Source organism: Morone saxatilis, unplaced genomic scaffold (assembly GCF_004916995.1).
Source record: "Morone saxatilis isolate NCDOM2014 unplaced genomic scaffold, NCSU_SB_2.0 Contig24, whole genome shotgun sequence".
Classification (NCBI taxonomy): domain Eukaryota; kingdom Metazoa; phylum Chordata; class Actinopteri; family Moronidae; genus Morone; species Morone saxatilis.
Genome location: NW_023339807.1, coordinates 15,162,610 through 15,178,748, shown reverse-complemented (window position 1 = coordinate 15,178,748; position 16,139 = coordinate 15,162,610). Strand labels below are relative to the sequence as shown.

At 42.0% G+C, this 16,139-nt stretch overlaps 3 protein-coding genes across 3 annotated transcripts in view; 2 read left to right on the top strand and 1 right to left on the bottom strand.

Moving 5' to 3' along the window:
* The window catches only part of si:ch211-105c13.3 (uncharacterized protein LOC325758 homolog), a 9,513-nt gene extending 6,160 nt beyond the window's left edge, over positions 1-3,353 (top strand). The window contains exons 2-3 of the mRNA XM_035672940.1: positions 2,604-2,725; positions 2,878-3,353. Coding sequence (XP_035528833.1) covers positions 2,606-2,725; positions 2,878-3,033 — 276 coding nt within the window. The 5' untranslated portion in view covers positions 2,604-2,605 and the 3' untranslated portion in view covers positions 3,034-3,353. The remainder of the gene's footprint in view (positions 1-2,603; positions 2,726-2,877) is intronic.
* A 2,037-nt stretch (positions 3,354-5,390) lies between these two features.
* Positions 5,391-6,739, top strand: s100t (S100 calcium binding protein T). The gene is made up of 2 exons (XM_035672827.1): positions 5,391-6,113; positions 6,211-6,739. The coding sequence occupies exons 1-2, from the start codon at positions 5,952-5,954 to the stop codon at positions 6,373-6,375; spliced, it is 327 nt and encodes a 108-aa protein (XP_035528720.1). The 5' UTR covers positions 5,391-5,951; the 3' UTR covers positions 6,376-6,739.
* Positions 6,740-8,612: 1,873 nt separating this feature from the next.
* The window catches only part of chrnb2 (cholinergic receptor, nicotinic, beta 2), a gene marked incomplete at its 5' end in the record, with an annotated part of 10,820 nt that continues 3,293 nt past the window's right edge, over positions 8,613-16,139 (bottom strand). The window contains 3 exon segments of the mRNA XM_035672826.1: positions 8,613-10,006; positions 11,747-12,875; positions 14,945-15,054. Coding sequence (XP_035528719.1) covers positions 9,854-10,006; positions 11,747-12,875; positions 14,945-15,054 — 1,392 coding nt within the window.

Here is a 16,139-nt window from a genome sequence, read left to right as displayed (position 1 = left end):
GTGTGTGTGTGTGTGTGCGTTTCTGTCTGTCTATCTATCTGTATGTCTTTGTGCGTAGGTCAGTGTAGGTGCATAGTGTCAGCACTGAGGTGTGACATCTGTGTCAGATGGGAGATTTATCAGCTTCTACAATTACTCCAACAACATTGCCGCAGGCATTCATCATCATTACCAATCATTTGCTGCCTCCCGGTAGTTTCCTATACACACTGGAAATCCTGCAGCAAGGCCTCACACCACCACTGCTGTACTTATCAACTCTACTCAAGTATCTGCAGCATTTATTCAGGCCTTTTATTTTTCTGCGAGCAGTTGCCTTGGAAATCTTGTTTTGTTGAGACAACATAAAGCTGAATGGGAGCTGAAACCTGGAGAAACCCCTCTGAATTATGTGGAAACCTGAGGGTGCACACACACTGGCTGTACAGATTAGTACTGTCTATTGGCGTAAGATTCAGTCCCAGTTCCTTAAAAATCAACAGCTGTGTCTTACTGCCATGCTACATACCTATAATATACAGTACTGTACCTTTTCTTTTCATACCACTTCCTGCTTCTACTCCACCACATTTATCTGACTGCTTTAGTTACTTTACAAATTACAAAAAAAGATTTTTACATACTAATCATATTAGAAGTATGATGAATTTAGCTATAAATTAAACTACCCAACAGTTTATACAAGTAAAGCTGAAACAATTAGTTAATTAACTGATCAGTCGATTGACAGAAAATTAATTGACAACTATTTTGATAATCATTCCTGCTCTGTATTAATCTTAATACTCTTAATTATTTTTTATGATTATGGATGGCAACCAAATTTCCATACTACATACTAACTGCATACAGTATATACTTTAGACTTTAGAATTGTCATAATATGTTTTTTAAGGTAGTATACAAAAATCAGCATTCTTAATCATTTCATACTAACAAGAACTGGTAAAATACGTACAAAGATGTATGGCAATCAAGCTTTATAATATTACAAACAGACATCAAAATGTAGGATTTATTAGTTAGTTGATCTTTTCTGAGGTGTCCATGGGTCTGTTTTATCAAAAAATATTTTTGTTAGTTTTTCTTATATATTCTATATATATATATATATATATATATATATATATCTATATATATATTCTATATTCCTGGAGCTCTTTCATCACCCACTACTATATTCATTTTATTTTTTGCAGCTGTGAGTAGCTTCTCTATTTAATTTGTGCATTGCACTGTGAGACAGGCCTTTTTCACAGCAGACATCTTGACTTGTCATGGTAGGAAAAGCACAGATGTTACTTATAACATTAACAATGGCTCCGTTCTATTCAAGTGTCTCAGTAAGCTGTCACAGTGTGACAGTGAGCCAGCACGCAATACCAGGACACTAAAAGTGAAGCTGCTAAATTGAATTGAAGCATCATTAACTTTATTGTTTAGACCTGTGCTTTTTCTACTATCACATGTCAAACTGCCTTCAGTGGAAATACCTAGTGTTTATCAACAGCACACTCAAAAAATAAGTGGATAAGTAGACTTTTGTCATTTTTCCAGTATGTACAACATAATCAAAATGTGTGTAGAATTGACATGTAATATGGAATTGGGTCGTAGCTATTGTGATAGTAGGTTTGACATCCAATGAGGAGACAACTAGCAATAAGCGTTGACTAACACGAACCAAAAACTGCCCGCCTTCAGCCGAGGATTTAGCTTCACACGACTGAGATTCTGTCAATAACAGCAGCATTAGATGTTTCAGGCTTGTTTAATCTATTTGTGCTGTGTGATGTTTGTCAGTTCATACTTGAGAACAGTATGCAGTGTATTCCTACAGTGTGAGGGGAGGTGTGCTGCAGCAGATGGGCAGCAGGCAGAAATCTGAACCTGTGGCCTCCCGCTGGCTTCTGGGGATCAGATGTCCACCGTCAGAGATCACAGCTCCCATTGTGTTTACCTCAGAGACTCCCCTCCTCTTCAACCTTCCATCACTCCCTCTCTCTTGCTCTGTTTACCTCAGAGAGCCTCCATAGGCTCGGCCCCTTCCTCTTCTCTTCTCTCCCTTCCTCTTCTATGCTGACATCACTTGTTTGTCTCACCTTTCTCACATTGTTATGTGAGGGGACATATCCAAACATATCCAATTTAAATACAATTACAAGATGTGATCCATCTAACACTTTCTCATTCGGTGCTGCCCGGCTTCGATAGCAATATTACAACAATTTATTTGTTTAGTTTTTAACTGCACTCAATGTATTTTATGTCAGTATGTTTCCAATTATATCACCTATACTAAATGAAGTGAAATACTGTAATGTTTTAATACATTATAATATATAATTTTGGTTAATTATGAATCCCTAATCTTGATCAGTCAGCTGCGCACAAGCATTCCAAGGTTATGATGTGCTCTTTTCTCTAATGATGCACTCAATAACTGAAATAAGCCTTTTATCTATCCCAGAACATCCATTGTATCCAATGTAAATATATTTTCATAGTAATATAATTGCTGTACCCGATGTGATGATGTGTCACCTCACCACTTCCTACATTCAATTCTCCTTTGGGCTTTTTGTTCCTGTTTCTCTCTTTAGATATGGAGGCAGCCATTAAGACCGTTGTGACCACATTTATTAGTTCTTCCAAGGGGAAGGACAACCTAGACAAGAAAGGCTTCCAGAAACTGGTATCTAAACAGCTTGGCGGCATCATGGAGGTACGGAACTTCATAACATTTTGTGTTCTTTATCACCCTTTGCTGTACATAAATAATCCATAATAAATAAATAAATAATAATAAATAATCCAACTACCATATTACCACTAACAGTATTTCCCTTCTGCTTCTGTGTATGCCTTTGTGTTCAGGATACAAACAGCTCCTCTGCCGTTGAGGAGCTGAAGCGGGGACTGGATGAGAACAACGATGGAAAGGTCAGCTTCCAGGAATATCTCTCTCTGATTGGCTACGTGGCCAACTCCCTCAGTCAGAGCAAGTGTGGATCCAATGCAGATGCTTCATAGATGCTTAAGCTGCAGTGTTTGGTGGATCAGCAAATTAACAGCCACTTTTTTTTTTTTTTTTGCATTTCCAAATGTTCCAAACATCATGTAAACATTTTTTTTATAACAGTCCATAATCATTTTCATACAGTTAATCAACCAGTTTTATAATGCTCTCAACTACACCTACTGTCTGTCCAGATCAACCTTTTTTTTCAACTTATTGATCCCCACCATCAATGAAACATTGAAGGACTCTGAGCTGAGAGTGTCTTTTTTTATACTAATTATACAAAGGATACTTACTGTATTTTCAAAATAAAAGCTTTATATAAAAAAACTATGTTGTGTTTAGTTTTTAATTGGTTAGTTGGATTTGCATTTTCATAAAGTGTCTCATTTTCACCCATTAACTTCCATTAAATTTTGCTGGAAACCAAACAAAGTACTGTTTGTGTACAGTGGTTTTTCTCATATGATTTGACATTGTCCCACAGCCATGGTTGCAATGATACCTGTTCCTTCCACAGCCACCAGCAACACTTGCTAAATATAGCTGTGACATCCCTGACTAGTCAAACTCAGCAGACTTTATATGCATCAACTATTGCAACCAGATCCTGACATACAGTATGCGCTTCCTATTGTGCACCATCCTCTGTTCTGCAACATTATACATACACACATATGGTGCATACAAGTGTGCATATACTGTGCTTTCCCACTCAATGACACAATACTGCAGCAATGACAAGAAGATGCACTCAGATGGAAGATCAAACATACATTTCATGACAATTATAGAGTTTGTGCATTAATTTTGATGCTGTTTGCTTTCATAAGCATGGTCTCCTAGATAATTTATTCAAGTGCAGATGATTGTATGTGTTTCTGTCATTTACTTTTGCTCTTCATTTACTTTTTATGCCCTTTGCCTCTCACTGTATCCATTATACTGCTTTAAGTCTAATGTACCGGATAAACTATTTAAAGTATGTTTGCATATGTATCCTGATCCTCTTTTCTATGTTTTGTGCATGCATGTAGTGTATTTTGGACCTTGAAGTGTGAATTTCTTTGTGCACGTGTGTGTGCCCCTACTCTCTGCATTAGAGCATGTTTGCCTTTGTAGGCGCTTTGCAAAGTCTTTGTATGGGGATTTCGCTGCATGGCTGCCAGGTGTGATGGTTCCATTCATCGGTGCTACACTAATCCTTCGGATACTGTATCAGAAATGACCCCCCCCACGGTAAACACCTTACCCCCACACATATCCCAATACAGCTTAAAACCAGACATATTTGGAGAGTTATCAATTTATTCATCTCTGTCTTGGTAGAGTATTTATTTTAGCACTCCCTCTAAGCCTTTCCTTTGTTTTGACAAGCAGAACAAAATGGTTGCACAACAGGGTAGCAGGATAATCCACTGTCAGAATAGTGAGCAGTAGCATAGTAAGTGATATGTCATTGTCACCTCACCACAACTCATTGTGCGCCCTGAAATGTTGTTGGGCAAGTGTGTTAAACTCATCAAAGTATGAATGTTGCAAACTAATTCCATGTCCCCCAAACTCACTATTTATTATTGGTATATTCTGATTTACTTAATCTCTATGCAGACTGACATTTGAGAATAACAAGACCACATTTAAAGTTTACCATGGCATTTGTGGTGTGGCTTGTGGTCATATTATGCATACTTCAATTTACCTAATGTCTTGCGGCAGATGCAGTGCCATTAGTGTTTTTCGTCAATATGTTATCCCAACTGCAATGGGGGGGGGGCAGGTGAATCCTTCGTGTGTCCATTCAGCGAACAGCAGGTGTCTGATGCTAAAAACAAAGAAGGGGGGGAAGAGGAGAAGGGGTTGGGGGGTGGGGAGGAGGATAGGAGCAACAGGTGGAAGGAGGGAGAGAGGAGGAAGGGATAAGTGGGATGGGTGGAGTGAGGGATGTATTTAAGACGTTGTCCTCCTCATCCTCCTCATCAGTCGCTTTTGCCTTCTCTCTTTGCAACTGACCAGCACGCCACCACTCGTCCTCCACTCAGGTAAGAAATGATGTAGATCACAGACTTCAATTCTGAAAGCTGTGTCTCTGTATTTCTCAGCGCTTGTTTCTAACTATAGGAAGAGCTTTCTGTTTATTCACTGATAAGTTATGGAACCTTCATTTATCTTAAAAAAGGGCTTGCCAAAAATGTCTTTCCAATATTTTTTGGAACATTCTCTCCACGAGGAGAGAATGGTGTAAGATGTGATTGACAGTTAGGAAAAGTCTTTACAGTTCAGAGGTGATGTAGGTTCAAGAAAGGCAAGGCTTTACACCTGTCTCTGGTGTTTTCTGCCATCCGGTGGGGCTAAAGTAAAAGCCAGATCAGGTTGCCTCTGCGTGTCCTGGTTACATGTCCTCCACTGGTTTGGCTGTTTTACCAGTTTAGAGTTTCACTCTTATCAGCTGGCTCACATGTCCGGCTGCTGACTATGTCTGCACTCCCAGAGGTCCTCTCACTGGGGAAAAGCAACAAACAGAGGGAGGATCAGTTTATCTGTAGAAAAATCTTATCAGGACCATTGGCGGGGAGGAAACACTCCTGATGAGGAAATAGAGCACGCTGTGCAGGGTTTCCAACTCTGCCAAATACCTCTCCTGTCACTTGATAGATATGTTTAGAAACCACATAGAACATCAGTTTGAAGCTTTGATTCAGTTTTCTATAAGTGTTTGTCCATGCATCTATCTGCCAGTCTTGCATTGTGTCTGAGAAAAAACAAAGAACAAGAGTGTGTGTCAGAGAAAGCAACCGAGAGTCTTTAACTTGTATTGATTTGCAGCAGACTTGTCGACCGTGCTCCAGAGAGTAGATTTTGCAGCTAACATGGACTGCTCTTGCTTTCTCCTCCTCCCACGCTTCCTCTTATTCTATCCTTCTCCAGAATGTCTTTGCCCAACTCAGAGAATGCCTCCACCCTGGAGAACGCCATGCAGCTCATGATCCAGACCTTCCACAAGTACTCTGGAAACGAGGGCGACAAATACACACTGAGCAGGGCTGAGCTCAAGGAGATGCTTACCGCAGAGCTCGGCAATTACCTGGGGGTAAGGAGATACATTCTTAGGTTCTACAAGATGCACACACAAGTTTCATAAAATGGATCCAGCCTACATTTCTGTTTTATATCCTCAACACATGCAGAATGCTCAGGATAAGGAGGCAGTGGATAAGGTGATGGGAGACCTGGATTCCAACAATGACGGAGAGGTAGATTTCACCGAGTTCATTATACTGGTCGGAGCGCTTACTGTGGCCTGTAACGACTTCTTCCTGGAGTACAACGACAAGCCAGAGAAGAAGAAGTGAGTGCTCTCTCAGCACAAAGACATCCACTCTGCAAACCCACACACGCTCCAGGGAGGAAACAGTTAAGACAGGAGAGAAGACCTGTGAGGGACATCCTGTTATGGACTTCACGTGCACAAATACACATATACAGGTCTAATTGTCACTTGAGCAGTAAATGTTTGGTGTTTGTGTATTTGTGTCCGCAATGTCCAATCAATCCACTACAAACTGTATTTAATGCTATGTAAAAATATGGAGAGTTTAAATCAGTTTCAACACCTGTCATTCATTGTTGAATATGTGAATGTATCTCTATTCCTTTTTCTTTTCATGTATTTTGTAACACATTCAAGCAAAGGAATTTCTCCCTGGAAAGAATAAATGTGACCTTTACTCTAACAACACAATGTTGGTTGTGCTTTTATCACAGCAGAGACCATAAGTAAGAACCCACCATGGGCACCAGGGGGCAGCAAGTGGCCCTCAATCGAACCCAGCATTTCTAAAAGGGGATTATTGCATTACCTTTAATTTTTCTTTGCACATGCTGGTACAGCACTTTATTCCAGCAGTGGGTAGATGTAGATTGAAGATAGATCTGTCAGTCACTGAAAAAGAGATATCCACGTTATGTTAATGACATATGATATATACTGTATAAGAGGTTGTGTCTTTGATATGAGTGCGTTACCTCTGCTGTGGTGTGTTCAAGTTCATCACACTGTTCCTCTGCATCAAAAACAAATCATAGGGTGCATAAGAGCAGGCACATACTGTACCCACATTCCTGTTTTTACAGCAGCATAATGAGAATGTGAAGTGACCTTGGCTGGGCCCTACACCCATGATTGTTTAAAAATTCCTGCTTCCTAGAAGAAAAAAGCACAGCAGGAGTGTGTGTGTGTGTGTGTGTGCGTGTGTAAATATGTAAAAAGGAAGTTACCAGCCTCAATATTAGAAAGCCAGGAAACATCTCTTTCTTTCGTTCTATCCTGTGGTGTAAGATTAATGGGAAGTCTGGGTAATACAGTCATTTATAGATAGGTTACGTGTGTGTGTGTGAGTGGGAGAGCAAAAACATGCCACACATACTTTGATTAATCTGAACCTACAACCTTTATTGGACTGGTTAAGGTGTGCACAGGAGCAGATTTGAGAGTCAGGAAGGAAAAGGTGAAAGATGGGGGGAGCATAATGAGGGAGGAAGTGAGAAGAAAGGAAGGATAGTGGAAAGGTCAAAGAGAGAAAAAAATTGGACAGCAGCACTTTGTCCGTGTGGGGCTGTGCAGCCTACAGTTTCCACAGGTCTCTGATAGGCTTTTCACACTCGTCCGGGATCTGTTGGGGATCCCCTGGGGTAATCCCATCCTCCAGAGACAGAGACAAAGAGAGACAGCGGACAAAGATGAGAGAGACGAGGGGAGGAGACGAATGAAGAGGAAGGAGAGAAGAGAGACGAGAGAAAAGGAGAACAAGGAGAGACAGAGAGAGACAGAGAGAGCGCGAGAAGAGATGAGGAGATGAGAGAGAGAGGCAGCTCCCAGTCCAGAACTGAGATGAGCTGCAGACTTGGCCACACGACTGTAAAAAGCCTGGGAAACTCACAGAGTGAGACAGTGAGAGGAGGATTAGACAGCTTTTTTCAGAGTTTTATAGTGGCTTTCCTATGCAGTAACAACACTAACAGTCTTTTGTCTCTGCCTATCCTGCTTTAGTCCTCCTGACTATCTGGATTGTGCTTGCTGTGGTCAGACTATCCTGTTTTTTGTTCTTTTTTCTTTTTCCAGTCTGTTGTTTCTTAGCTGAAACAATATCATAAAACATTACTATTAACTGCCATTGCCATATACATTTTCTTTTTTGCTTATGATTTTGCATCTGTAACATATTGCCTGTCCCAGCTACTTCATTGTTGGCCCTCTTGTCATTTCTATCTTGTTTATTGGAAATTTAATTTATTTATTTGACCTTTTGCTTCTCGCTTGGTTTGTCAGGGAACCTGGGAAATAAGACAATTCAGCCGGTCCATGATGAAAAGAAAAACTGCCGTGAATAGGTGTTTAGAGAATGTAGATAATCGTAATACTAATTAGACTAAATGTCAGCAATGTGTTTGTCCATGGAAGACCAGATAAAGGGGACAGAATTGAAGAGATGTTGCCAGAGATGAATAGAAGGGAAGGAGGGAAGCACATATTAATATGCTCTTTCTGGAACTCTTGGTATACTGACAGGATGTGAAATGCATTGGTAATGGGCACGCATACACATACATACACACACGCATACATGTATACATATGCTCTGAACATTACATACTGAAATATGAAATTACATATTAATACTCACAATAGCTTAATTTCCATGATAAAATTCCCATCCTTCTATCAATATAATTTGATGTACATGTAACTTTTTCCAATACTGATCTTTGCGCCATCTCAACTGAGCTCTAAATACTCCATCTTGGAGAAACCACGGCCCATCATACAGGAGGTCCTATCCACCATCTTGGCTGTGATTCCTCAGTTTCGTAGGAGCTAGACTCATCTCACTGCAGCTGCGCACCCTGTCACAGCAGGCTGCTGCTGTTCTCTACTTAATGTGCACAACTCTCTAAGCAAAAAACTGTCCATGCATAATCTATTACTTTATCCTTTTGACTTTCATCTAATAATGCAACCTGGTTCTTTGTTTAATTCAAGTCCCCTCTATGTATGTTCCATCACAATCTGTCGCTTGTACACATATTGTGTTAGTGTGCGCATCACAGGCTGTGTATACAGTTTATATCACATTCTTGTTTAATCTATACAATCATACAACACACCGTAGCCTCTCTACCACCAACAGACCCTTGCATGAGCTAACACATAGAGAAATCTTAATAATATATTCCTAATGCTATACTGTGGTAAGCCGCTATGCTATGATAAAATATACTGAATCAGTTCACTGACATAGTGGATTTCTGAAAAAATAAAATAAATGTATAAGAACCTTGATATGAACCTCCCTTCCCTTTCTGATTAGCTCCTGACATCAGTCAATATTATGAATGAGTAATGTCATAGTTGAAGGCGGGCATGTCATGTGTCAATTAAGCAGTCAGCGTCAAGCAGAAAGTGTTGATTGCCTTGAGGTTCAACAAAGAGCAAATCAGAACATCTTCGCTCCTTGACTGGCTGAAGAGGAGAGCAGGGAGGGACCTTTCCACCAGAAAGGGGAGGTCAGTCCATTTAACATATGGACAAAAAACTGCAGGTATAAGTATGATGGTGTTTTCCTTTTTCTCTTCATACAAGAAAAACTGTTGTTCGTTGCAAAAAACGTTACTATAAAGGTAATGGGCGTGATTGCTGTTCAGTTCCAGTTCTGGTTCCAGTTCAACAGACAATAAAACCAAGACCTGCCCCCCTACCACCTCCAGCCCTTGTCCTGCTGTGCTGACTGGTTGGGGGAGCTGTCCGTCATTGTGTTCGCTGTCAGCGATCGGTCAGCCAGGCGAGCTGGTGATGGTCTTGACTGTGTAATTCTGGAAAAGCGGCTGCATGAACATGCCCAATGTGCCGAACACGCACACAAACACGAAGATCCACAGGAAGAGCCGGTCAATCACCATGGCAACGTATTTCCAGTCCTCGCTCACCTGTGGATTGGGGGGTGAGGGAGTATGGGGTGAAGAAAAAGATTAAGGTGAGCACAATCACACTCTCTCACATCCTCTCATTCTCTATCTGTCCCTCTGCCTTTCCCTATGCAGAGGGTTAATGGAGGTGAAGGGTTAATGTGAGCAGAGACTCGCTCTGCCACACAGCTCTGATGAGGTCCAACACAAGTCAAGGAGGAGGAGAAGGACGGGAGTGACGAGGGAGAGAGTGACGGAGGGCAGAGAGACAGCGGGTGCTGACCCTGTAACCCCTTTGATGATGACTTGGGGGAAAGGGGGAGGAGGAGGACGAGGGGGAGGGGGAAGGACTGACACGCCATGCACTGTGCCAGGAGAGGGGGGATTTTTAAAAGCGGTTGGTATAGCAACGGGTTGGTAACTATGTGGATGATGGACAGAATAACAGAGGATTGTTAATTCCTGTGTCAGTTTATTTCAGAGAGAAGGCTGCTTTCCTAAGATGCCTTGAGGAAAAGCGATAAAACATACCACCCTCACTCTGCTGTCTTGGTTCCTCTATTCCAGCGCCTTTCCAGTTGTACTCCTTCTCTATGCAAGCGTCATGCCGCTGCTATAATTACATGTCTGTGTTGAATATTCAGAGGGGTATGATTGCGTCACCAGATCTGTCTACTTTGCTTATGATCTGGTGTAGTCCCCCATGCGTTTCAAATGGCAGAGCTAATCGACGTTGCTGTACTCCTCTGTCGTCACTATAACTTGATTTGGCACGGATCTGTGCGGCTCGGGATGCTCTATGCTATGATTTTATCCCCACACAGACAAGATAATAATTCATTTTAATATAGAGAAGAACCCAAGCGATACATTGGCAGGATGGTATTATCAGATATATATCGGTATTGAAGTGTATTTTGGCAAGACACGGCCGAGCAGTAAACTGCAGCAGTAAAAAATTTACTGGTGGAATCATCAGTCAGTATAATTGACTTTGTTTTTGTGGTTTTGTGTTTACCTTAAAAAATCTAATTTGTTTTATGAGTTTATTTGTTTAAACCTACATTTTGACCACTTGGGTGCAGAGCAAATAGCTGTAAACAAACACTGACATTATCAGCTTATAAAGTTGAGATGGTGAATGTGTTATCTAATAGTTGCCTATTTACATATCTACGCTCAACGCTAGATATTGTGTCTCTGACTACCTGATGAATGTAAGCCCGACATTTACTCTTCATTTAGCTCTGTTTTGGTTTTTACAAATAATATCTGGCAGCTAAATGCTCCGCTTTGTGCACCAGCTAGTTGATAACTGTGTCTGTCTGTTGTTTGGTGCTGGACAGGTAGCGTACAGTGGTTTATCAGTGTTTTTGGAATCTGGAAATTCCGCTGATGAAAATGGCGGGAGTGAATTCAAACGGTAAGGTTGAAGGCCATAAGTGAGCTAAAACAATACAACTGAGGGGAAATGCAGAAGTGGATGATAATTTTCAGTGGGTTTGTGACTACATGCGACACCTTTCACAATAGTAGTAGTAGTCACTTGATATGTTAACATAAAAATATTCATTATAGAAGCTTTAAATAATTTGTTTACATGAGAAAATAAATATCAGCCAATATACTCTTATCTCATTTTTTATCTTTCTCGAGTATCAATGTCACAATCACCCTAAAAAGTCTAGCAATGGTTGGGCTCTGATAAGTAGCAACAAACACTACTATAATGGTGTAACATACAGATAATATAATACTCACACTCTGATCATCATCCTCACTCTTCATGTGGTTGGCGATGAAACGTACTCCTTCCACAGCCTCCTCAAAGCCCGGACAGGCTTGAGCCAGCAGGGCCTGAGTCAGAGCAGGACCTCCTGTTGCTTGCTTCCCCCGTGGCAGGTTTCCAGATCCCCCTTCCCGTCCTTCCCTCACCCTGTTCAGCCCGTCCATGGATCCCCCTCCTGCACCTCCCAGATCTCCTCCAAACTGTTTAACAGAAGCCCGGTTCACGTAGCAGGTACAAGGGTCACTGTCCTCCTTGCCGAACACCCCTGTGGTGGTTCCCCCTCCGTTCCCTCCAGCACTGCCCAGGCCGAGCCCCACCATCAAAGCCCCTGCTTCCCCACTGCGCCCACCCTCCCTCTGTTCCTGGGCCCTCCTTCTTTGGCGCAGCCGCTGGCGCTCGCAGCTGTTCCTGGGCTGGCGCATGAAGAGCAAAGCAGGAAGCTTGTTGAGGAACACCAGTTTAACCCAAGGGGGCATGGTGTGTGTGGTGGGCGAGCGGTGGTGTACATTGAGCACACATACACTGGTGACGATAGAGAAAGTGACCAGGACCATGGTGAACATCAGGTACTTCCCCACGAGAGGGACGTCCAGTGAAGTGGGTGGGACGATCTTGGAGATCAGCAGCAGGAACACAGTGAGCGCCAGCAGCACGGAGATGCAGAGCGTCATCTTCTCTCCACAGTCAGACGGGAGGTAGAAGACCAGGATTGCCAGCGAGGTGATGAGCACGCATGGGATGATGAGGTTGATGGTGTAAAAAAGAGGCTTTCTGCGAATGATGAAGTCGTACGTGATATCCACGTAGGTGGGGTCGGCTGGGTTCTCGTTTCGTCTACCTGGCAGGGCGATGATGTCCCACTCTCCGCTTGGCGTGAAGTCGTCCATGCTGGCCACGTCAGCACGGAGCACCAAATCAATCTCAGTGCGGTCGTACGTCCAGGAGCGGAAGCGCAGTGTGCAGTTCTGCTGGTCAAAGGGGAAGTGCTTGACCTCGATCTTACAGGCAGACTTATAGATTGCCGGTGGCAACCAGAAGATACTGCCGTCGTATGAGACCACTGCGTTAGAGTAGAACGACACCTCGTACACCCCATCAGCACTAAGAGACAGGGTGACAGAGAAAAAGAGGAAGAGGACAGAGACATAAAAAGAAAAGGACTGTCAGACCTTTGAATAAAAAAAAACAATTTTGTAAACCAAAAGTATAATGAGCAGCCATGTTTCCCGAGCAGTGGAACATGACACATCTCATTATGCAATACACTAAAGAGCTCTAGGACACACGCAGATACACAAACATACACATATACACACTGATGTGGAGGTTAAAGGGGTGAGGCTTTAAAGTGTCTCAGGGCGGCAGGGTCACACACACCTGCTTCTACAAACACAAGGAACATGATGAACACGCAGTCTAGACAGGAAACATGGCTCACAGGTCAGACCAGGTCGAGTTAAACAGCTCGAATTAGTCAGCTGACAACACTAAAGCTGTAGATTGAATTTCGCTTAAACTCAAGTTAAGGCAAGAGAACTAATTAGTGATGGCTAACGCTGTGAGATGTGACATATGCAAGAGGGCAATTCATACGTTTTGACTGATTGACCCACCTGCTAAAATACACTGAGCAAACACTAAATTTTTTTACGAAATCAAATTGAGATGTTAAAATTAGCCGCTGTATCCAGAGCTTAATGCTCCCGTTTAGGCGACTGTCAAAAGTTCGAGGCAGTGGAGAAGACTTGGAGGATAGCATAACGACCTGGGGTTTGTGGGATTAACAGGATCATTTTATCCAGAGCTCGGTGGGTCAGGGATCTTCTAATCTTTAGTAAAGTAAGGAGTGAGGCCGGGAAAGAGGAGAAGGCCAGACATATCACTGTACTCTGATGAGCTGATTTACATACTGTAGGCTGACACTCAGTTTCCATTTCATTGAGACAAGTGGTCTGCAACATCGTTACCTCCGACATGGCACGCAGGTAAGGAGAGCAAAACCTAATTAAAAACACGAAAAGTTTCTGTTTTTGCACACGTGAAGACTTTTCACTTTTTAGTATTTGATATGGTTGATTTTAACCATATTGCCAAGACCTTACCACCCAAGTCTGGATTAACCACTAAGCAAAGCAGGCAACAGCCCAGGGTCCCCAAAAGCCCCGGGTTCATTGCCCAATGATTTTAGGTAATTTGATTAATTGCAAATTTAGTCAGGGATTTTTTTTAAATTTCAACTAAGGTGGGTCTTGCAGTGGTGTTCCCAGTGTTCTAATATAGTTTCAAGACTTAATTAAAACTAGATTTTAGTTTATATTGTGCTCCCATGGTGCATATTCCACATACACTGGTGTTTAATTAAACTAAAAAGAATTCCAGCAGTACTTGTTGGTTTCTATGTGCACTGTACCTGATGGGAACTTGAAGGTAACTGGTTGCATACACAATGCACAAAGTGTGGAGCTGTGGATGTGGATTTTTGCCCCTGGGGGCCCTTATTGCTTTATAGTTGGTCTACACTGTAGGCACGGCCTGTAAGCAGCAGAATCCAAACTTACAGCTGCATATTTTAGAGTGGAGTAATTCAAATTATACTAGATATCATAGATCAGAAGGAAACAGCAAGGAATGGTCCTGGGTACAGACTTTAAATTAAAATGCAAAGACAGTTGTTTATCAAGAACCTCTGCAGGCAGAACACATAAACATATACATTTTAAACAACCCAAAAATAAATAGCAGTTTGTGTAAATATGTGCAAGTGCTTCCTATAAGTTAACTGTATGCATTTACTGTGTCTGTGTACATCTACTGTACATGTACACCACTATCTGGGCGTGTCATGCAGATGACTCTATCTTTGAAGTGTCTCAAGAGACTTGGAGGTGCTGTCTAGTAATGAAGCATGAGTGATTTGAGCATATAACAGTGGACATATTCAGTCATGTGTGGCGGGCCGACATGTATTACACAGTAAAACGTCTGGCATTTTATTGATGTTCTCATCATAAATGACCTACAATGGTGGCAGCTGGATCAAATCACTTGAGTGTTAGCTTTAAAAAAATATCAAGTTGATATATGAATTGTGTGTGCATGTTTATAACCCTGTATGTGTCTTGAGAGCCCTCTGAAGTGAGGACAGGAGGGTGAGTGAGTGAGTGACTCACTTGTTGTAGAGCACCACGTCAGGCAGCCAGATGTGTTTTGAGGGCAGCCTGACCTTCATCATTCCATCAAACTCCTCAGGGACCCAAGTCAGACGATAGTCCTGCCACTCCTGAGGGCCAATAAAAAACAAAATGCTTAGTCACTCAACTGCCAATCACACAAAAGCATGAAGACATGCAGGAGCAGAGAGGAGAAGGTCTATCTGTCAGTCTTTGTGTCTGTCCATCGGTCAGTGGGTGGTCAATATCACAAGCCACACAAGCCTGGGGAACATCCTGTGCTGCCTCTCCTTCTACGCTTACATCATACTTTTAACTATAAGCCAAAGAGAGAGAGTGAACATCCTGACCCTGCATGGTCTTTTAAACATACCCAGCCACAAACCAATCAGTATGATTAAAATGTAATCTACAATAAGGCTAGCTACAGCTATAAACAATTTGACAAAAAATGCAGCATCCATGCAGGTGATGCTGTACACAGAAAGAGAACTGTCATCTGTTCCACATATAGATCTACATCCAAATTGAACATATGTTGCTGTAATTTGTTCTAACACCTGCCCTCAAAAGCAAGCACATATGTTGACGGTGTGTGGGTGAATGCATTTGTATACCTAGTGTGTGCAAATTTGTACACCTACAGTCCATGTTGTACCACATTATAGACCTCAGCTGTAAGAATATGAAAATTCAACCATGTAGAAGAGGGTCACGACTCAGTCAGACTCACATTATTCAGGTTATGGTAGGCCTCATGCAAAATCACAAACTGCCCAGTTCACCAACTGAGAAATAGGCGTTCAGCATTTGTGCTTTTGGTATCGTCATCTGTCTTTTTGCTGTAAAGAAATCTGTGTTTCCTACTCATAAATTTCCACTCAGTTCTCATATTTCTCCTGCCAGATTTTGGGTTTTGGAGGACATGTATTGTTTGATATTTCTCTGGCTGTCTGACACTTCACCAGTCAGTTCTCAGAGCTGCTGCTCCACATGAGTGGAGGCAGGATTATACCCCGACAGCCACGACCAGTGAAACATATGGAACACAGGGATGCATCTTTTCCCCTCTACTAGCTGCTCATATGCTACGGTCTACTGGTGTAATACCGCTGTGGCCTATGATTATATCATTTAAATCATGTGTAGTGTATAGTGTAGTATATCATAGCGACAGATAGATAGATAGATAGAT